The sequence below is a fragment of the Centroberyx affinis genome, unplaced genomic scaffold, assembly GCF_046629955.1.
Source record: "Centroberyx affinis isolate AG114_WGS23_722 - 3 ecotype Tasmania unplaced genomic scaffold, CSIRO-AGI_Caff_v1 ptg001285l_1, whole genome shotgun sequence".
Lineage (NCBI taxonomy): Eukaryota > Metazoa > Chordata > Actinopteri > Beryciformes > Berycidae > Centroberyx > Centroberyx affinis.
Genome location: NW_027279791.1, coordinates 33,162 through 56,739, shown reverse-complemented (window position 1 = coordinate 56,739; position 23,578 = coordinate 33,162). Strand labels below are relative to the sequence as shown.

General features: G+C 43.2%; 2 protein-coding genes across 2 annotated transcripts in view; one reads left to right on the top strand and one right to left on the bottom strand.

Moving 5' to 3' along the window:
• Positions 1–385: 385 nt before the first annotated feature.
• gdap1 (ganglioside induced differentiation associated protein 1) lies at positions 386–5,000 on the bottom strand. The gene is made up of 6 exons (XM_071525300.1): positions 4,833–5,000; positions 3,471–3,663; positions 2,661–2,834; positions 1,698–1,792; positions 1,030–1,144; positions 386–738 (listed from the first exon to the last, which is right to left on the bottom strand). The coding sequence occupies exons 1-6, from the start codon at positions 4,998–5,000 to the stop codon at positions 386–388; spliced, it is 1,098 nt and encodes a 365-aa protein (XP_071381401.1).
• A 1,575-nt stretch (positions 5,001–6,575) lies between these two features.
• Positions 6,576–23,578, top strand: part of jph1a (junctophilin 1a) — a 33,777-nt gene continuing 16,774 nt past the window's right edge. Inside the window, exons 1-2 of the mRNA XM_071525295.1 lie at positions 6,576–6,954; positions 10,448–11,216. Coding sequence (XP_071381396.1) covers positions 6,576–6,954; positions 10,448–11,216 — 1,148 coding nt within the window. The remainder of the gene's footprint in view (positions 6,955–10,447; positions 11,217–23,578) is intronic.

The following is a 23,578-nucleotide window of genomic DNA, read 5'->3' as shown; positions in this document are numbered from 1 at the left end:
GTAAAGCAAAATCGGTCTCTTAATGACATCTTGTATGATTTAAATACATATATATACACACTTACGTAATATATTTGGTGGTATAATGCAGCAGTCACATATGAGGATGACTAAAAGTGCATTTTGTGCAACCAGCGACACAGCAAAGACAGTTGCCACTGTGCTTGGACAATTAAGTTATGTTTTAATTACATATTACTCATGTTTAATGGATTATAAAATGTCTCTGCACTGTTTAACTTCAGACAGTGGAAACATGTCTTATGACGTAGGTCTCTCTCTCTCTCTCTCTCTCTCTCTCTCTCTCTCTCTCTCTCTCTCTCTCTCTTTCTCTCTCTCTCTCAGCCCTGAACTCCCAAAACACCTCGACCACTTGTAGTCTACCTCAGCTGGTGACAGTCAGCCTCTTCTTCATGTAGAGAAAAGCCAGGTACGTAGCTCCTCCCAGAATGCCTATCAACAGAGTGGTACCGACAATAGCCGGCGCGTTCTTCCTGGCCACGCGGAACGCCACAGGCAGGACGGCCGAGATCAGGATGTTGTTGACGTGGCCCAGGACCCTCCGGAAGGCCGGGCGGTCCACCACGCGCTCATAGTAGGTTTCCAGGTTGACGCGGTTGCCGTTGCCCCAGTAACGGCGGGAGAGGCCGAGGAACTTGAGGCGGTGTAAGGTGACCGCCAGAGAGACGTCGGCCATGCTGAAGAACTCGCCACACAGCCAGGACGGACTGCCCTCCTCTGCAGGGGGAGGAGGATATGGAGCATGTAAGGATAACAGATAAGATGAAATTCAAAATGGCACTCCCATCATAATTCCTCTGAGTAATGAATTAGTACTGGCATAAACATTTATAGTGGTGACGTGTACTAATTGTCTAATACACTATAAACTTTAAACACTATAAAGTAACAGTAATGAAATATGTGTTACATGCAAAACTGGGAATGTCTTTTTGTCCCTTGGAAGTTACCAATAAAGATTAGGAAAGATGTTTCAGGGGTTGCTAAGTGACGAGTTGCTGTGGCTACCTGGTGTTTCCTCCACCCTCCTCTGCAGCTCTGTCTCCACCTGGTCCATCACACTCTCCAGTTCGTCCAGAAGCTTCTTCAGGTACTTCATGTTGTCATGGTCAAACAGCTTGGACTGGATTTTCAACATATCAAAATGTGTATTGTCAGTGTTTTTGGTTATTTTATTTGCTCTATTGCGGTTTTATGATCATTGTTACATTAACCTCTCTACCTACTTTGTTTTGTTCTCACCATCTGTGTAAAGCGTATTGTGACACTTCTGTGTAAAATGCACTTTAAATAAATTGGATTGGATTTATCAACTTAGCTTATTGTGAAAATATACTGTAGCTGCTGCAATCTACTGCTATGTGCGATGACAATGTCTGAGCTATTAGTAATACCACACACAGTAACAAACAATATAAAAATACTCTAAGTAGGGCATAGCTCAGTGAAATTGTTGGGGTTTTTCCCGACGCTTTTTTTGACTGAAATAATGCGCTCATTCACATATACTTTGCCTTTGTCCATTACACACCTTACTTCAAGAAGAAGAGGTCTTAGAGGGCACAAGTCACTGTGCAATTCATGGAAAACAACAGTTTTGCCTGGGCAGCAATTTTCATGAATAATATCAGGTAAACAGCACACTTCACACCCCACTGAATTAAATGATGACTTACTTTCAAGCGCCTCTGTTTTGCTATGTAAGCATCTTTAAGCTCTGGGTTCTGCTCTGCCAGTTTCTTCAGTTCTGACTCTGTGTTTCCTATCTGTGCTGTGACACACAAACACAGCAGCAGGTTAGAAGTTTTACTCTGGAAATTCATAGTTTAATACAGAAAAAATATATTTTTTTGTGTGTGTGTGCAAATAGTTTGTATCCACTTTATTAGGCACACCTCCATGTTTATGCAAACAGCTCACTCCTCCAGACAGTGAGTCTCGTATTCATAGTATTGCCATGATGACACATGCATTTCCTACCAATATGGTGTTTTAAAATACACACAGCTCATTGGCCGTGGCTGTGTTTGATTGTAATAATCTGTTAATTTATTAGAATCACCTGTTATTTTTTCCTACCAAGATGGTTGTGTGGTGATGTAACACAATACTATGAATAAGTAAAGATTAAGTATAGTGCATGCAGACAGGGACGAGAGGTTCAGTTACTGTTTGACTAAATGTTAGAATGGGCAAGTTGCATGATTTAAGGGACTTTGAACATGGTATGATTGATGTTGCCAGACGCATCGGTAGATAATGCACCATCATCTCAAGATAGTTCCAGGACCATGACAATTCATTTAGTTTACTCTAACGGCCTGCACAGTCCCCTGATTTTAATCACATAGAGCACCATTAGGATAAGATGGAACAAGATGTTTGGAGCATGAATGTGCCACCGAAAAATCTGCAGGACCTATGTGACACTATCTTGGCATGAACCACGATCCCTGCGGAAAGTTTGTAACACTTTGTTGAATCCATGCCTGGAAGAACTCAGGTTACTCTAGAGGCAAAAGGGGGTTTTACCTGATAGGTACCTAATAAAGTGGATACTGAGAGAATACTGCTTATGTGTGTACATGTATGCATGAACACAAAGCATTACTACAGGAGTGCATCTCTGTGCGTCTTACTCCGTATGCGTGTGGTAGCGTAGGCTGGTATGTGGGAGTCTACTGTGATCTCCGGGTGGAGGATGCAGCCGTGGGTGTAGGCGTCCATCTGCAGCGAGTCCAGCAGCTCTCTGTAGTGCTGCACTCTGTGGTAGTACATGCTGCCCTCTTCGGGGATCAGCTCAGGAGTGCCCTCTGGAGGCATAGAAGACATGGAGAGGAGGGAAGAACGGGTCAGGTGTCAGTTTAGTTTCCCTACAGCTTCATAAAGTTCTTCTTTCTCCAACTAACAAAGAGGAGACTCAATGTGAGCTTGTGCTACAGGGATTAGAAAGTCCAGGCAATGTGTTCAGTTTGGGGAGAACAGTTTGAATGTATGACTTTTATGCAGTATAATATTAAAGTGGGTATTGAAACACATGCTCCTTCTCATCACCTTAAACAGTTTCATGCTTACCAGATATTTTCTCCTTTTTATGCGATTTTGATGCAGCCTCTTAGAACATAGCTATCATGGATGAATGCAAACCAAGATAAAAACGAGAAAATTAAAAACGCAAGAAATGAATGAATGAGAAATGAACACATATGCAATACAAAATTCACAGTGGACACAACTTGCAACAAAAATGCACAAGGAAGAAAATAACTTTCTGAAAAAACTTAAGTAAGGAAAAATAAATGACTCAAACCTGTGAACCCCACCTTATGCCTATCCAGTCCTGCTACAGTACCATTTACAGTGAGAGAGAGAGTCTGGTGCTGCTAAACTGTACAGACAGACCAGTGATGGTCTTTTACAGGAACTCCATTGACTTCATTCGGTCTCACCATCTCTGAAGTTCTGCTCCAGGTAGTCCATGATCTGCGTTGGGTCACAGATGACGTTGTCATCGTGGACCAGGACTGGGACCTCGCCTGCAGGATTCAGACGCATGAACCACGGCTCGTTGTGTTCGCTCAGCGGCAGGCTCACATCGTACTCCTCACAGCGCAAACCTTTCTCTGCTATGGCCAGACGCACCTGCAATACAGCAATTATGACTGTAGATATGAGTGCAGAGATCTTAGTGCTCTCGTTCATTATATTGTTATTCTAGTGGGCCTATAAATAATTAGCATTATCTCTTGATTGCCTTTGCTGTACTCCAGTGCCTTCTGGTGTTACATCAATTGGCTTATAGATAATTAGCTTCATCTTTGGTCATCTTGCTGCACCTTAGGGTTTTACAACAATACACAAGAATTTGCAACTAAATGATTCTAAAACTGATCTATGGACAATTTGTCTAATGTTGTAGGCTTGTCTGTTCTTAGACCTACCCATAAAATCAGGGCCACAATAGACATAGTACCAACTTTATAGGATACATATTTTATATGGGTATTTTATAGGTGACTGGTACAGTTTGAATCAAAGCCTAGTTTTAAAATACAGTGTACAATCCAGTTATGAAACATGAAGGCTTATGGATTTGATGATGATACACTGTATGTTTTTGTTACAAAGTTAAGCCTACTAGTCTCCTGATAGAAGCCACTGAAAGCCACTGCAACATTGAGCAGCCTAAGCCAGAGGTTCCCCAACATTTTACTGTCAAGGACCTTCAAAGGAGATACACATTAGACCACAGACACCCAAAAGATTTTGTCCCAAGGAACTCCATATGAGAAGATGTTTGTTGCTTGCTATGATTTAGTATAAAATTGCATAAGGTGGGGCATTAACAACAGCAATGAGCATGAAACCCTAATCCTTTCCCCAAGGGGATCAGTAAAGTGCTACCTTATCTTATCTTATCTTAAATCAAAGTAGTCAACCTTGTACATTCTCTCATTAGTCCAATTTATAGGTAGTGAAATTTAACTATTCCTATATTCCTCATTCTTTGCTGTGGACCCCTGGAGGTCCCCGGACCCTACTTTGACAGCCACTGGCCTATGCTACGGATTCGTGCAGAAGGGTAAACAAACGATTCCCTTAACTAATACTGAAACAATCATGTTTTGTATAATGACACAGACGTTTGTTTTATTAATTAGATTAGAGAGCTAGATTAGGCTTCATCCCAACCACAGTGACATCCAGGATAATTGACCCATTTCACCTGATACACTTCTAAACAAACCCTCGGGTCTTCAAGGAGAGGAGCTGTCCACTCTGCTGGGGTGCTGAAACGTTGTGACACTCACCTTCTGAGAATTGAAGGACTGCGTCCAGTGGTAAAGCGTTAATTTAGATTCGTCTTGTTTTGCGCTTTGTGCAACTGGCCCACTTTCGTCATGTACCTCTTGTACTGCACCCGTCTTTATAAGAATTTCCTTCTCATCTTGAGATTCTGAGCTGTTTTCGGCCGCCATTTTACCTGTCAGTGTATTAGGGACGAATGAGTGCAGAACACCACATCAGAGTCAGACCCCCCCCTAGAGGCGTGGAGCGTAACGTTAACCCCCTTCTCCATGTTGATAGTATACCAGTAGCTGTGTTGCGAAAAGAAAAACGAATGTAAAATGTAGTAGATATTTTGTTTGAATACAGATATTTTGTTTTGGGTTTTTTTTTTTTTTTTTATATATATTTTGTTTGTTTGTGTGTTTGGTTGGTTGTTTTTTGTGGCTGTGCAGACAAACCACCATGCAATTATTGCGCTTGACTATAACGACCAGCAGAGGTCGCTGTGATCCATTCCTTTTATGTCTAATGTGTTTCAACCAGAAAGTGGTAATCTCGGGAAGTTATGAAGGGTGATGCTAATTCATGTTTTTATATTTGGGAAATGGGCTATTACAGGAATATGCAGATATCACTGGCAAAATGTAGGCATAATGATAATGTAACATTTCTTACAACAGACTTGGTTTGAAATCATTTTGAAGTCACATTTGATGATGACTGATAAACACAAAATATTTGCCACGCTCACTCGCTTTACAAAAACGGTGCTTCAGCCCTTACGAAAAAGAACTACAGCAGTCCTATAATACATTTTAAGGACAGCCTGCTATACAAATATCACAGCAAACAAGTCCCTACAGGAATATTACTGGAATATTAGTGACAGTAGCCTATATGAGATTTTTTTTAAATACCATCATTTACGATAAGGTCACTAAACTCACTATACACACGATAAAAGTCCTAAAAGGAATATCATAGGAACATTATAGTGATACCGTAAGAGATATAAATACCATAAAATACAATAAGATCACTATAAACATTATAAATCGCTCTATGGATAGTATAGGAATACTAAGGTGACACTATAGGAGATAAGATTAAATGCTATAAATACAATAAAGTCCTTATAAACTCACTATAAGTACCACAGACCCACTATACGCCCCTATAGGTGTATTACAGTATTTTATGATAAGGGAAATTGCAGCTGTGTAAGGCGAGGCGCGTCTTTCAAAAGTCCAGTGGCATTTGCAGTATAGGATTTATTAGCGGGCAGCGGTACATTATTTGGAGGGTTTGAGCGCGTTCGGGCTCTTAATTGAGGGGGAGAGAAAGGAGAGTGGGAGGTCCCACTGGCATGACGTTGCAATTGGCCCAGTGTCTTTCTTCAGCAGGGACTCGACGCTTCTCTCTCTCCCTCTGTGATCAGTGGGTGAGAGGGGGGAGACGGGCAACACACAACGGAGAATACGGCGTGCGCCTCCGGTAAATGACGCCCTCCATTCATACCTTTACACTTACCATTACGCATGCCTTTTGTATTACATATCAGTGTCTGGAACTGCCAGCCTGCCGCTCATCTTCACCCTCCTTGTGTGTTTTGTTCCTTTACTTCTGCCAAACAGTCATCATCTTGTTGGCTCATCCTTTCTTCACACCATCGGTCCTGGATCCCTGGATCCCCCGTCCTCGGTCCTGGAGACGTTTGAGTCTGCAGCAGCGCACGATCTGCTTTATTTCCAGCCTATATCTGAATGACGGGCGGAAGGTTTGACTTCGACGACGGTGGCACTTACTGCGGGGGGTGGGAGGATGGCAAAGCCCACGGACACGGCATCTGCACCGGACCCAAGGGCCAGGGCGAGTACGCCGGGTCCTGGTCCCACGGCTTCGAGATAGTGGGGGTCTACACCTGGCCCAGCGGGAATACCTACCAGGGCTACTGGTCCCAGGGGAAGCGGCATGGGCTCGGTGTGGAGAATAAAGGAAAGTGGACCTACCGCGGAGAGTGGAGTCACGGTTTTAAGGGTCGGTACGGCGTCCGGCAGAGCCACAACACACCTGCCAGATACGACGGTACCTGGAGCAACGGGCTGCAGGATGGATATGGGATCGAAACCTACGGCGATGGTGGTAAGAAACCCCGTCTTAAAAATATGGCACAGTGTTTGTTTCTAACGTGTGTGTCTCTTTAATGGCCGTGTCTGATGATCTGTTATGTGTGTGTGTGTGTGTGTGTGTGTGTGTGTGTGTGTGTGTGTGTGTGTGTGTGTGTGTGAGAGAGAGAGAGAGAGAGAGAGGATGCTCAGACTGAAACTGAGGTAATGGAGATGCATCAGTGCATGAATCTCCATCCGATCTGATCTGGGCTGAAGTTGAGATTGCGCACTGCGCACCACGGTCAAGCGCATTATCTTTCCTCAAAAAAAAAAACTCAGTGTCTGTGAGTTATTGCCCTGGTAATGTTAACTTTTTGGATGGCGTTTAAGACAAACTTATCTCTCTTATTCCGCGGCACATCTCATTTGGCAACCATTGATTGTTGCTCATGTGACAGTGGGAGGGGAGTGACTCCTGTCGCCTCCTGTGGCACCATGCCCCGTCTAGAAGGAGTTTGGAAATCAGATCAAATCAGCCTGTTTGGAGCCAATTATAGTCGGACTATCACCTACTCCTCTAGCATTTTCACATTTGAACCTTCACTGCAAATATACCCATCTTAACAAGTAATTGTTAAATGTAGACCATTGGGGCTTGTTGTTTAGTTTTTCTTACAAGCGAAACAAATCTGCCAATGGGATGTGATTCATGTTTCCAATGCAAATTAGCTTGTTTCAAGAATCTTCTTGAATAAGCCTCGTATTTTTGGCACTGGATCTGCCTTATTCTGTCACGTTTCAAGGAACTAACACTTGTTTCTAGAAAATTCCTGGAACAAGTGCATCTGCATTGGAAACAGGTGAAACTATCTCACCCCAATGGATGAATGTTTCAACTGTTTAAGAAATTTAAGATTTTAAGAGTGAACATAAGACTAAGTCACTTGTTAAGATTGACATTTTTTGCAGTGTTGGATATATTCACTAATCAATCATCATATCAATAAAAAAAGATGTTATGTTGGACTTGGAGCCAAGTCAGGTCACACCCAGCTGTTGAGACACTTTGGGACAGTGAAAGTGAGAGCCGGTCAGGACGAGGCCTCGCTCTGAACCTTGATTTCAGTAATCAGTGGAGTGTTCACAGATTTAGTCTGTCTAGAGGTGTGATCAGGAAGATAACATCACAGGCCTAAAACTGTAGCAAGCTATACTGTAGGCCTGCTGCATGTCACCCTGTTTATAATTTATAATCTTTTCTGGCTATAGAATGTGATTTGTGAGCATCATACATGCTATATCTCTGCTTAACGGAGGCCTTATGGCACAGTATAAATGCTTCACATATGATGCTCAGAGAGGGCTGGGCTTAGGAAACCAGCTGATCGCAGAGGATCTACAGAACATCTGGCTGTCTGACCCTGTAACATCCTGATAACCTGATCTGCAGGGTCACAGAATTGAACTGCAGCACAGAGCCAGCCTGATAATCTCACACTGTATATCTATCTAAATGCCTGACCAAGCTATATGGTTTTTGCCTCAGAATCTGACCATTACGGCTTATCTCATTGTGTTGGTCGATGCGTTTCGAACGCTGGATTATCAAGCCTTTGTTATTATTAGGACCACCCCACTGTACTGTAATATGATGCTCCGAAGAAGCTACAGTAGGCCAGCACATGCTCATTGGGCTCAGCAGCACCAAATGGGATTAATTAAATATTCCTCTCATTATGTGACTCATAGCAGTTCCTCGTCGTCAGAGACAAACGGCCGGTGGTGAATGTGCCTACTGTCGGCGGGGGAGTTGGTGGCTGCCTGAAAATAGGCTCCTAGCTGTGATTCACATTCATCCCAAGTGATCCTCAGTATCACTGCCCTAATCAAATCTCTGTGATTGAGTTAGTTATGCTCACGGTCCCAGTTCTGAGGGGAGGAGAGATAACATTTCATTAGCTTGACATACTCAGCACCCCCACAGCGGGGCTCCCCACACATTCCCATATCCATCCACACTAGTTGTCATACTGCATAAGTTTTTAGCTATATGTCTCAGAATTATTCCCCTGGGAGGTGATATTTTTACAGGCAAGTCAGTAACCAGATGTACCCCAGGCTACCCAAGAAAAGAATGATATTAAATTTAGCCAGTGCTAAAAGAGGTTTTTATTATTTAATTTTTCAAATCAGGAGAGCAGATTGATCTTGTCCTTTTTTGGTATGAATGTCAAAAGAGTATATCATGAAATCATTGACTTCAGTCAGGATCAGGATGGTCTATATGCATAAAGTTCCTGTTATACATTATTGACCAATATTTTGCAGGGCAGCACAATTAAATAAACAAAAAATGAAACTGCAATATTACTGCAGTGTCCAAAATGCACAAGATTGCATTTTTCTTTATTCAGAAGAAATACTGTTTCAGATGGTCCCCATTAGTGCATTAGTGCACTGTGCACAATCCTTGGCCTGCAAAAATCAAGTTGCACATCAGAGAAAATCAGTAACCCTTCTTTTTACAGTCACCCTAAGTACCATGTACCAGGTAAATACATGATAAAAATAGAAAATAATTATGTAAGAATTAATAAATACTGATAATTAATAAGTGATAACTAACTGTAACTAAGTAGGTATATATTACTCTGGTATTACTCAGCTCAAGTAGATACATTGTAGTTGGATATGGATATTGTAAGAAATTTATATATTATATATTGTAGTTAATTTGTATTTTTCACATAGTAGCTTTGTAGGACATACATAAATAATCAACCACAAAGGATATGGTAAGAACCTGGTAATTCCATGTTAACAAACAACACTTTATTTAACGGGCCAGGTAAGTTTAATAAATCCTTTCCAAGTGGGTAGAGCCACGATCAGTTACTATGTAAGAAAAGGTAATTTATAGGAAAGCATTACCTGGATTCCTATAAAGAAGACAATTAAACTGGAGCTATTGCTAATAGATACCCTCAGTACCTGAAACATACTTCCTGGAACTTATGGGTAATATAGAAAGTGTTTATAGGGAAGTGAAGACTACTTCTGTCATTACACCCAAATTGTGCTGTTAAATTTGGGCTCTTACCATGCTGAACATGTAAAACTACAATGTTACTTTTAATAAGTAATACCAGAGATTTTTTGGAGTAATTTGGCTGTTTCTAAGTGTTTACCTAGTTATAGCTTTAATATCTTGATAATTTACGATTCTGTCCATGTACATACCTGGTAGATATCTAGTACTTAGGGAGACTGTAAAAGGAGGGTTAACAAAAACTTTGCATTGCAATTCCAACACGAATAAATCCCTGCCGATCCCACCAGATGGTCCATCATTACAAACGCATGTTAGGTGGCTAAACTTTGTTCAAAGCCACAGAACGTTATTTTAAAGGTGCAAGGGGTTGCTTTTTCCAATATCGTGTAGCAGCATTTCATCCTAGATAGAATAGGATATGCTAGGTTGTGATTATTGTATATGAGTCATTGACCCGTGTCTGCCTCTTCCTCAGGTACCTATCAAGGCCAGTGGATGGGTGGGATGCGGCATGGCTATGGCGTGCGTCAGAGTGTGCCTTATGGCATGGCTACAGTTATCCGCTCTCCACTGCGTACTTCTCTGGCCTCGCTGCGCTCCGAGCAGAGCAACGGCACCGTGCTCCAGGACCTCTCCTCCCCTGCAGACACGCCCACCGGCGGCCGCGGCGGCTTCGTCCTTAACTTCCACTCAGACAGCGAGGTCGTCACCGGCAAGAAGAAAGGCCTGTTCCGCCGGGGCTCGCTCTTCGGCAGCCTCCGGCAGTTGCGCAAGTCCGACTCACGGACTTCGATCTCCAGCAAGCGCAGCTCTGCGCGCAGCGATGCCACCATGAGCCGCATCAGCTCCAGCGACGCCAACTCCACCATATCCCTCGGTGATGGCGAGCTGCCGGATGAGGATCTACCTCTGGAGGACCATGTGGATGCCACCACCACCGAGACCTACATGGGCGAGTGGAAGAATGACAAGCGCAATGGATTTGGTGTTTCGGAGAGATCCAACGGGATGAAGTACGAGGGGGAATGGCTGAACAACAAACGCCATGGTTACGGGTGCACGGTTTTCCCAGATGGCACCAAGGAAGAAGGGAAGTACAAAAATAACGTGCTGGTGCGTGGAATAAGGAAGCAGTTGATTCCTCTTAAGAACCCCAAAACCAAAGAGAAGGTGGACCGTGCCGTGGAGGGGGCACAGAGAGCTGCAGCCATCGCCAGGAGTAAAGTGGAAATAGCAGCTTCCAGGTAGTGTGTGTGTGTGTGTGTGTGTGTGTGTGTGTGTCAGTGTATGTGTATGGGTATATGCATGCATTCCTGCATCCGTATGTGCATGCGGGTGCATATAAACACAAGCTAGGATTTGTGTTCCGCCAGTTTGTTTTCTCCGGTTCAGTGCCATTCTTCACAGGTCAACATCGTCAGGCTTTTGTCATTGTCACTTGTAATAAAAACTGAGCCTGTGGAAGAGTCAGACAGTGGTCTCTTTGATAGTTATCTTCAGGTCTGATTGAAGGCACAGTCTTCTGTAAGTGGAGTCCCATGACAGCAGCGCCGGCGTTTAAACATCATCAACAGTCAAGGCTTTTGTGTGGCCGGTGCGATCATCCCTGGAAAAGGTTCTGCTTCTATTCTCTGCCCATATCTTTCATTCCCAGGGAGCGGGGTCATGCACCTTGTGTGTGTATGTGTGTGTGTGTGTGTGTGTGTGAGAGGTTTATGTGTCTGTGTGTTTATGTGTGTGTGTGCGATATAGCCATACCTGCGCCTATGCCAAGTGCGTCTCGTGTGCCCAATAACGATACCTGTTCCTCCTGCCAAGTACTGCTCTGATGTGGCATCTGCTCTTTAACAGGTGGGTGAGATGTGACCTTTTCATTTAAAGCCTCCCCCCCTACTGGGACACAGTTCAGGGTATGCAGCATCGCTTTGACATCCTCTGGTTTCATTGCAGCAGGGAATTATTTGACTGAAGACTGAGAGGTTGTGTACAAGCTGTGAAAAGGTCTCCATGCACTCACGTGTGTTTTCATCTCTTTCTCTTTCACATATGTGTGAGCACACACACACACACACACATACGCAAAAGCACACAGGAATGCGTGCATGTAGAGATACTTACTTTTTTTCTCTCTTTGTTCTTTTTGTCTCACACAAAGAAAACACACACATTTATGCACACACACACACACACACAAATGCACACATACCATTAAAGAGGATTGGATAGCCTTTGCCATTACAAAGACAATGAATAAGATTATGTTCACTCAGAACTCAGCCCAGCCATTTAATATAGTAATAGCAGGCTTCATGAATAGCGGCCCTTATCATAATAACCAGACATTCTCTTATAATACAATAATTCAGAAAACTCCTCTCTGACCAGCGGGGAGAGGAAATGCTTTATTCTGCAGATTTCAAGGATATAAGATGAAGATTATATAATGGGGATTTAACATACTTACCATTAAAACTACTGCATTGCTTTGTTCCAGAGAGAAGTGACCGTGATATTGCGTGTCTGTGTGCGCGTGGTGTGTGTCTGTGTGTGTCTTTGTAAGTGATGGCCAATGTGGATGAGACTGTGGAAGCTCATTAGGAAAGAGAGTAATGGATATGGTGTATTGAAGAGAAAGAGCAATCTAATCTCCTCTCCAGCTGTGCATTAGACCAACAATGTGGTTTACAGTGAAGGGAAACACATGACCTAATGCATAGCGCTAAAGCGGCAACAGTAAAAGCATTCAAGCCAATACAAAGTGTTTATGGCCGCAAACAAGGTCCCTGGTACTGTAGTAACTGATCAAATTACTGCCTCTCCATCATGTGCCTCTGCACTCTCAAAACAAGTTCTTCCGTTCTCCTGACTGGAATCAAGAATTTTTTTTTAAAAACTCGGTCAAGAGTGAGGTTGTATTATAAACAGCCATGTTGACAGACTGCGATGGTTGTGTGTAAGCGGGTTACGTAAGCATCATTATACAGTGCATGGCAAGAGATGCGCTCCTATCGATCCAGTTCTAGTCACATGACTCGCTGTCTTTGAATGTGGAATGTACCCAGTGGATCCACAGGGAATGAGGGGAGGGAGGGAAGTAGAACTATGCCAGGAGAAGAGAGAGAGAGAGAGGAAGAGAGAGAGAGAATGGATTGGAGTGAGAGAGTGGGGAGTAAATGTTGATTGAGTGAGATGGGGGATGCGGCCAATTTGCTGAGCAGGAGGTTTCTGAGGAGTCCTGAGTGGTCTGGATGGACAGAAATGAAAGGCTAGGCAGAATATAGGAGCTGGAGAGGGGATACACCCACAGAGGAGCCATCCCATCAGCCTCTGGGGTGGAGCTGATGACCTCACGCCGCCGATCATCCAATCAATAGAGAGCTAGCGTGATGCACCGGAGTGGAGTTCTCTCTGGTTTCAAGCTGTGTGTGTATGTGTGTGTGTGTGTGTGTGTGTGTGTGTGACCCTCATTCACAGTTATTTTGTCACCCTTATCTAAGTAAAATGGACTTCTCCATGCACCACAAACATAGTACACTAATGTCTGGGTGTGAATGGGCGTGTGTGTGTGTGTGTGTGTGTGTGTGTGTGTGTGTGTGTGTGTCAGAGGCCTGCAAACCGAGATAAGTGAGTAATGCTGGCTGGCATTTGTGCCATTGAAAAGTATAGCCCTCCTCATGATGATATGCCCATAGAGCCATTCTGTTAAAGTTCAGCAGTTTAGGTGTCCTTGTTGTTCAATGGTGGTTCATTACATACCATATATAGGCTAATGACCTTTGTCACATGTCAACCTCCCTCTCTCTCTCTCTCTCTCTCTCTCTTTTTTCTCTCTCTCTCTCTCTCTCTCTCTCTCTCTCTCTCTCTCTCTCTCTCTCTCTCTCCCCCCATCACTCTCTGTGCTATCTAATAAAAGCAGAAATGTTTTAAAATAATCTTTAAAAAATTACAAATGTTACAGTAATACAGTAAAACATGCATATCATTTTCATTTTTCCTATTTGTTTTATTGTTCTTTATTATTTTGTCCCTCTTTTGCTCAGGTGAAGTTGGCTGAGCACAGTGAGAATGTTAAAAACAAACATGTTGTAAACCAGTCTATTCATGGAGACCTAGTGCTGTGTTTCCATTTGACAGCAGTATTTGCTGTGTAGGCTCTGGTGAAAGGTTAACCAACACCCAATATGCAGTTCCTTCTGAAAAGGAGACTGATTTATATGATGCTTATTTCTTCTTCCCAGACATCAATGTAAAGTTTAGACTAATGGTGTCAAGCAATGTTAAAAGTCACATTGGTACCTCCCCCCGGAAGGATAAACTTAAAAACAGATTTTTAAATTTGGTGGACAGATAGCCTTGGGCCAAGGAACAATTGATTAGATTTTGGTGGCGATCCGGATCTGGGATTTCTGCCATTAGACGATTATCTTTTTTTAGCCATAACTATGAAACCAACAGAGATAGAGACTCGATTCCAAATCCTAAGGGTATATTTGTAGGTAGTCTATTATACTACAGGAACTTTGCCAAGTAACGACTACCCAAAAATCACAAAATCAATTTAACTTAAAATTAAAGTTAGTTGGAGAATTGTTCAGCGTTGGTGGAGCTTTGCGCTCTCCAAGTGCCTCCTAGTTGTGTTATAGCTCACTGTGTGCATGTAATTTTGTCTTGTTTGCTTTATTTGCACAGTGTTGTTGTTGAGTTTAAAATTAGCTCATGGAAGCTTAGCAATTAGGCTTAACAGATAAGTACAGAGTCTTCTGAATAACAGAAAGTGTTGTGTTAACTTCTTAACATATTAAACAATTTTCCAATACCTAGATGCTACTAACTAGACTGGAATGTCATATTGGTTCTCTGGCTGTACTGGGCAGGGGATGCTAGCAACATGTACACACATTAAGTGCACCCACACATACCCATGTACTCTGTCTCATTCACACACACACACACTCTTACACTCTTACACACACACACACCTCTGTTTGCATGCACTTATTCAGACCCCACCTGTACCGTACACATTCCATTTCTCTCACTCTACACACACTCTACACACTCTCTCACTCTACACACTCTACACACACACACACTGTCAGACAAACACACACAGAGTGCATGTGGTGTGCGCTACTCTGGTTGTGTGTCAGCAGTGAGTACTGACTAAATAAGGAAAGGCAGCAGTTGGCTTATCAGCACCAGCCAGGAATATATACCCGTCCCACCACTGATATAGCAGCCCGCCATCTCGCTCGCACTATCATCTCTCACGAGTGTGTGTGTACATGTGTGTGTGTGCGTGTAGGTGTGTGTGCGTAAAGGAGAGAGAAAGATTTAATGGGAGCGGGAGAAACTGGCTGTTTGGATGTGTGTTAGAGATGAGACAGGAATGCTATCACTTGGCAGGAGAACAGAGAAAGTGTGTGTGCGTGTGTGCGTGAGTGTGTGTGTGTCTGTGCCCATGAGTGTTTGTTTATCACCTGCTGCGGGCTGACCTCAGCCACTCAGCACCTGCCCTTTTTGGAGAGAGTTATAGATCAGCCTGTGTTTGAACATGTGAACAAAATAATCTCATCCCTCAATACATCATGTAAGATTCCACCTCAGCTGTCGATCGAGGGCGATGATGACTTCTGCTCCAAATAGGGAGGTGTGTGGATGGGTTGGTGTTGGTGTGTGTCTAGCGCGTGTGTGTGTGTGTGTTGGGGGGTAGCGGGGGACCAGTGCTCTTGGTGCTGGTGCCATCTCGTATGGAGTTTTCATGGGGAGGCCCGCGCCAGAACCACACATTCTGCTGATGCATGTAAAGTTTGTCACTTTCTCATGGGACAGAATTTACAGTAGCAGTGACGCATGAAGCATACAGTAGCTGTAACTCCAGCATGGATCGGATCGCCAGGCGTCTGAATCACGAGTCAGAGTATAGCAAGCCGCATCATATATTTATCCCCCTGCATCTCCTTCTGCAGCGCCGCCGCTCTCCCTCGCTCATATTTATGGCGATGTGATGGTGTGAGGTAACACAACATTTATTGCTGACAGAATCAAATGCGCACACTCGCACACACACAAAATAGCCACTTCCCCAGCCACATGTGCCTCTCATTATCCATATCAGTAACATTAAGGGTTGGAGTCAAAGAACTATAAATAATGTAGCTGATGCAATGGCACATGCATCATAACTAGTCTAGCTCAGTCTGTTTTCAAATGACCCGCAGTAAAATCAAATTACAGCGTGTAATGTAATATCACTCTCTGCTGTGGCACATTCACATTACATAGAGTCATAGTTACCAGCCTCCTTATTGTTGAGGGACATCAATGGGAGATACCATGGAAGCCATTTGACAGATCAAGTGATGTGAGAGGGGGCTGATCCACAATCCAATTCAAACCCTATTGTAGCGTAAGGGTTTACAGTGAAAATATACAATCAAAACACATAATAAAAGCACAATAGTATGTATAACAAATCATCAGAGCATATACCATACAGACAGGGAGCCAGCATGGAGTCAATAGCTCATTATTGCAAAATACAAAGCTCTTGTACAGGCATAAGATGCTACATCATTGGGAACAAACGAGTTAAATGATCAGACTGCTGGCTTCTGCTGCTGCTGTTTAAGTACCAAAGCCCCATCTGATACAAGTTGTAATGCAATAGTACATCAGAGGAAAAGAGGGTGAAAGAGGAGGAGGGGGAAGGGGAAGGGGAAGGGGTGTAGAGTCAGAGAAAGAAAAAAAAAAAAAACATTTACAAAGAAGAGAGGAAAAGATGTTTTTTTCCCTCCGTTTTTCCCTCAGTGGGCAGTCCATTCCCCTCTTATTTCTTTTCGTCAGTGGGAGACGGAGTAGGGGAGGAATTAATCCTTGACCAGCAGGGGTTTATGCAGGTCCAGAGACAGCAGTCTGCACCATCTCTAGGAACCAGAAAGAGGAATTTTAATAGGAGGCGATACACGTAGAATATATAGTATATTATGCATGTATAGATGAAGTCAGGGATAGAGAGAGAAACACAGGGGGACTCTGAGACTAACTGACAGACAGGTACACTGTATGAAAGTGTAATTATCTTTGTGCCCGGAGCCTCCCCTGGGTAGAGTAGTAGCCTGTGGGAAATGGCTGTCTGTAAATGTGAGCGGACCGCTGGGCTGTGTTGGCGGCAGCGGGGATAGGATTGGGTTTCACCGACATGCCATTACAGTGCGTGGCTGTGGCTCGCTATCTCCCGGAGAATGGCACATATTTTTTGCAGCTCCTCAAGAAATAGTGGGATGAGTCAACCAGCCAGGCGGGCAGGGAGGCAGGCAGGCAGGCAGAGGGAGGGAGTCACAGCGAGTCCAAGGCTGTTACAAAGAGGCTAACAGATATATTGGCTCACCTGCAGTGATTAAGTATTAAACAGCACTCCTTGTACAAATGGCTTTACCCACTCTCCATTTCCCCTACAATCTTATCTTGACTTCGTCTTCGAGGCAGGATTTCGCAAGACTGTGCTTCCTCCATTATTAAACAGCTAATGTGATGCACTGCTTTTTTCTTCCTCTAGTACAGGCTGTGTGTGTGTGTGTGTGTGTGTGTGTGTCTATCTGTCACTCCGTCTTGTCTGGGTGTTTTATATCTGTGTATCTGTCCTTGTATTGTGTGTGTCTGTGTGTGTGTCCCAGTGTGTATGCGCCACTGTCTGGGGTTAATGAGAGTCGGAGCCAGTGGAGTGTGTTAAATATCGTATTAGACACATTCTGATATCAGATGTACAGAAGAAATAAGTGCAAGCAAAAAGGAGTGTTCCTGTTCAATAAACTAGACCTCCAGGGATTTTTGTCCTTGAATAATCGTGTGTGTGTGTGTGTGTGTGTGTGTGTGTGTGTATGTGTATCCTATCCATTTATTATGTAAAAAATCCAACGTCATTGTGCAATTGTGTCTATCTGTGTGCATCTGTTCAATGGGTTTAACTACATTTTACATTAGTATGTTAAAATACACCGAATGTACAAAATATTAGACACTTGCTCTTTTCATTGATTTCCCTTATTAAATCTACACCAATCACAAAGGGAGGAGATGTAAGCACACAAGCAAAAGGGGATGCAACTCAATATCAATAATGTCCCTCTAACATTTTGTACATTCAGTGTATCTTCAGTAGTATTATTATTATTAATGCACTCCACACACTGAGTTGCCACACTTGCCCCAAAATACCATACTTGACCGGCTCCAGAAGTGCTGTCATTGGTGAAACTGTTAGTGTCCACAGCATGTAGGCTGTGGCTTTGACAGTGACTATTAATAGATATGCATTGGAGAGGCAGAGCTAAATGAAAAAAGGTAAAAGTGAATGCTAGGAGGGTACAGAACTGTCCCCCACTTTAGATTCTCACCCACAACATGTATTTTTAGACAGTGAACCATTTCAGCATCTGTTTTGTATTTTGGTAGCCTGTCATGAAGTTAGTCGTGAAGAGTTTTATATATTTGTAGTCTCCACTGCCAAGGGATATAAAATGGTAAGAATTCATATGTTTATGATGCCAACAAAAATACAAAAATAAAGCCGGCAGCATCACTAGAGAGTTATCTGTGCCGGTGGGCCTGTGCTTATCTACAGGACGAAGGACATCATGTCTGTAATTCCACTTTGTCTTGCCTGAAGCGATCTCATCATGCCTGTCTGTATTGTACCTGCCACCACAATCTGTGTGTCTGTAACCTCTGGATGCCGATGTGCCCTACTAAATCTGTTCAGCGACTCTGATTGGCTAGCTAGGCCGCTTTCACCCCAGATGTTCACCGATTGGATTATGGAATTATCACTTTTCTCGTTGATTCACGGCGTTGCTGTCCCACGTGGAATCATATTCAGGAGGCATGCAGCCACTCATGTAGCCACATTTATGGAGAATATGTGATGCATTTTCATTAGGATTTGGAAGAAGTGAGCCTATCTAGCTGTAAACACGGTTGTACCCAGCGCTGAGGATATTCCATATATCACCTTCACCTTTCACAGTAATCCACTGGATTATATTATTGCGATGCTGCAGAACCTGATCCACATATCACTGGGAGTTACAGTTATAAAAATAAGTTGATTTGCTCTTTGGCGATAAGACATAAGTGTATAAACATATTTTCATGATAGTGGGTTTTTTTTTATCAGTGATGTTTTTCATCCAGTGCTTCATATAGCCATCAAATACACAATTGTGTCACAGTATTTCAGCCATGGGAAGATGTAGTCTAATACTAACTTGACTTCTGGCTTTGCAGTGAAGAGGAAATGGATGATTGTGTGACCATTCACTTGATAGTGTGTGTGTGTGTCTGTGTGTGTGTGCTGTGTGTGTGTGTGTGTGTGTGAGTGCGTGTGTGTGTGTGTAGTGGGGTGAAGGGTGGCAGGGAAAGGAGATTGGAGGAGAGAGCACAGACCATAATTAAAACTATTCCTTGAGCTCAAGCGGTTGCCAGGCAATGTGACCTTTACTCACACAGGTTCAGCATCGGATGTTGAGCCTTGTAGTTAAATGAGACTCACCAGGAGTGGTTGTTTGCATGTGTGTGCATGCGTGTGTGTGTGTGTGTGTGTGTGTGTGTGTGTGTGTGTGTTTTCTTAAACTCGAAGCCTTCTCTGTATGTTTTTCAGCCAAGTTGTAAACCTTTAATTTCCCTTTTTGTCAAAGTAAAGCACTGACATTTGTTGCATTTGAATATGTCTAAATTGTTTACCATATCTGTGTTTCAGTGTGTGTATGTGTGCATGTGTATCTGTGTGTGTATTTAAGTGTGTGTGTGTGTGTGTGTGTGTGTGTGTGTGTGTGTGTGTGTGTGTGTGTTTGCAGGCGTGTAAGGTTATACCCATACAGTAGGCTGTAGTGTGGGTTCGTTCATTTGCAGGATTCATTAATACAGGCCAGATGCCTCGTTGGACAGCTTGCTCGAGTGTCTCTGATGGTTACCATGGTTACAGCCTCATCGCCGTCGTCATCTTGTCAGCCATTTGTTGATTTTCCATATAAAGTAGCACAGTGGAGAGGCACTGTTTAATATCATGTTTATTCACCTAAGATTGTCTTGGGCAAGATGTTTCCGGTTCCATGTGTAGGAGAAAATGACAGGAACAATAGATTTATGGACTTCTGTTGTATTGGTTAGACAAAACTATAAAGTTGCAGTAATGTCGTACACAGTCACAATTAACAGGTATTCTCCTTTCTACACATTGATTCCCTGATCCCCAGTAGGCCTCATTATGTGACGTCTTAGTAATGGTCACTTCAGCTTCACATGCAGAATTGATGAGTGTGTGTCTGCGTGTGTGTGCAACAGAGAATCAAGGGTTAATGTAATTATTTGCATGAGTGGCATCTCATGTTTTTATCAAATTATTTCCTGCATATAGGTCAAAGTTTTTTGCATGCATTTGCGTTTGCATGTGGTTGTGTTGCTGTGTGTGTGTGTGTGTGTGTAATGTGTGCATATTTGTGTGACTGTTTGTCTCTTTGATTTGCATCTGTACAGCTCTGTGTGTGTGTGTGTGTGTGTGTGTGTGTGTGTGTGTGTGTGTGTGTGTGTGTGTGTGTGTGCGCGTGTGTGTGATGCACTACAACCCCAGGTTAAATTCGGCCTGCTCTGTGGCACTCTGGGTCACAGCAGCTTGTGAATGTGAAAACAGACAGACTGCGCTCCTGTCAGCCACACAGAAACTGGACTTTGCAACACATATTCCCATCCTTAGATTCCTATTGAATTTTATTCAGAATATTGACTTAAGTTAAGTTAGTGTTTTCCTTAATCTCATTTCACTACATCACTTTGGACCGTCCACACTTCCATTCCTCCTCACTGTTTAACATAGTGTCAGATTTGGAGCAGATGTGCCCCGTCCACAGATCAGCTAATGTCATCTTCAGAGATGTGGTAAATAAAAATTATAGGCGAATTATGAACTCCAGTCGGTGATCAATATAACATTAATTTTCTGTGAAAGAGTTGCATGTTGCTTACATCAGCAAGTTTTAGGAACGTTCTGTACGTAAACTCTCACATAAAACTAAGCTGAGTTTAGGTGGGTTTACCATCAGCTGCCCCCCACCCCACCACAGGTCTGTTATGAGCTGGGTCAGCTGTGGCCATGTTTCACCAGCAGTGTTGACACAAAGAGCAACAGAGCAGAGGCCTGAATCCCTGCCACTGCCCTTCACCAAAACCAGAGGGATCATCTCAGCAAGGGATTCTGTGTCACTCTCTCAACGCGCCCATAAGGTCTCATATCAGCACTCACAGGACAGTCCTTCAACATTAGCCTCCATGGTACTGATACTGAACATGTACCACACACACACACTAACACACACACACACATATGCACACTTACAGACGTAAACAAAATTACTTTGTCAGTGTGCATATTTGAAATCTGTCTTTCTTAGTCAGTCTCTCTATCTCCTCTACCTCTATCCCAAACTGCTGCCCCAACGACAGGCATCAATCCACACACACACTCACACACACACACACTGATCTTTCTAAGTAACTCCCTCAACCTTCCCTTGAGCAATGATAATGATCCCTCCTTGTGCAATCGACTGTATGATATATATTATAATAAAGTATGAGGAGTGCATATACACAAGCATGCACAAACACCCTGATGCAAAGACATACACACACACACACACACTCACACACCTGTACCTGTGTGTTTGGCGGCGAGCCAGGTGAGGTCTCAGTGGAGGGTTCAATCCATAGCTCCGGAGTAGAGAACACCAGTGGGAGATTAGGTCTGTAATCCACAGCAAAAAATGTCAGCAGAGCTTGGGGATATTTCCTGTTTAATCAAAACTGATTCTCCTCATTCTCATTCCCAGAAATGAAGGGGAGTGCCTGTGTTTGGAGGCTGCTTTTCAATCTGTCTCTACCTGGCTCAGAGAGAGAGTTTCCGGTTCGTCCGTTGTGTCATGAGTTAACATGATAAACGTATTACTCGGGGGTAAATGAAACACTCTTTGCTTGTCCTGTGCTCACAAGCACTGAATTAGGTCTATAATTAACACTCCCTCATTGATAAAAATGCTGAATCCTTCAGTCATGACGGTACAGACTGGCACACACATGGGTGCACAGTGCAGCAGAGCATGCAAGCCTACAGTGCGCTGCATGCAAACGCATACATCTTTGTTACAACAGCTGAATTGGTTCAAGTTGTAATGTCTGATCAATGAATAATTAATCAAGCATCAACATAATTGAATTGAATTGAATTGAAGCAAGTAATGTAAAACAAAAAAAAATTGGGATCTACTCCAAGGCATGAAATGAAATTGTAGTTCATCTGTCACTCATTTTCAACTCAGTAGAACAACTCATTTTCAACAATAGAAATGCATGTGTTTAATACAATGCTGTGCCCATTCATTTCAGGGCCATTCGTTCAGTCCTGCTGATTGCTTCGCTCCAGGGATCCTGTGGATATAATGATCATTGTGTCACTGTCTCTGTCCTTTCACTTGTATCCCTTTCCTCCACCATCTGACAGGCCTATTCATAACTAGACACCATGTTTTTTCTCCTTTCGTTGTCCCGTCGTACTGCACACAGCCTTCTGCTTTCACCCTTGCGAGTATTTTTCACATTGTTGCACCAGGTTGCGTGTTTCCAAATGCCTGTACCTATTGTGATCCTTCTGTTTTTATAGTGCTGCTCACACACAGTGCCCATGCGTGTTTGTAAACAGTATACTATTAAAAACTTAAACTATGCTTAAAACAGGTTTGTCTCATTGTACGCATTGGTGATTATATGATTAAAGGTGTGATAGATGTTGTATATCCTGAATCAAATAAAAGAAAATCCAGACCTCTCATTCACAAAACACTGGGGATTTTTGGGCAGGTCACATGGACAGATGCTGCTATTATGTTTTGAACATATATATATTTTAAGGTATGTCTGCTTTTACTGAATAGCAGCTGAGAGTGACAGGACAGAAAGGAGAGAGAAAGGGGATGAGCACGCCACCCCAGGATGTTCCAGGATCCAAGATACTTCATGTATACCGGCCCAGATGTTTTTTCCATCTTTCGAACATGACCATGTCCTAATATCCTCATTATGCAGCACCACCGCCCTCTCTTCAGGATAAAGTTAGCTTATCTCATAATAACAGCCACTCCGGTCTCCCATTTAAAGGCTCATTTGCTCCAGCCATCGTCCCTACCGCCACAGCCCCTGGTAATGTGAGCCCAGACTGCAGCCCAGGAATAATTCCTGAATAATTTGGGAGTCGGGTTTAGCTAACCACTAATAGTGTTAGTCATGCTTGAGTAATCCTGAATTAGCACCGGCCGGGAATTCAATAGCAGACCCGCGCGGATATAGGAGATATGTGCAGGCTAAGTGCTAATTTGTGCAGACATTCTGCGATGTTCTGTGCTGCTACTTTGGACCTGGGGACTGCTTGGAGAAGATAAAGGACAGGCGTTTTTGTTATGACGTTATGACATCTTGTCATAAGTCAATCTGTGCATTCAGAGCAGGAGCATCAGAGCTGCTCTGGCAAATGGAGCCATGCAGCAAACCAGTAGTTTTCTTT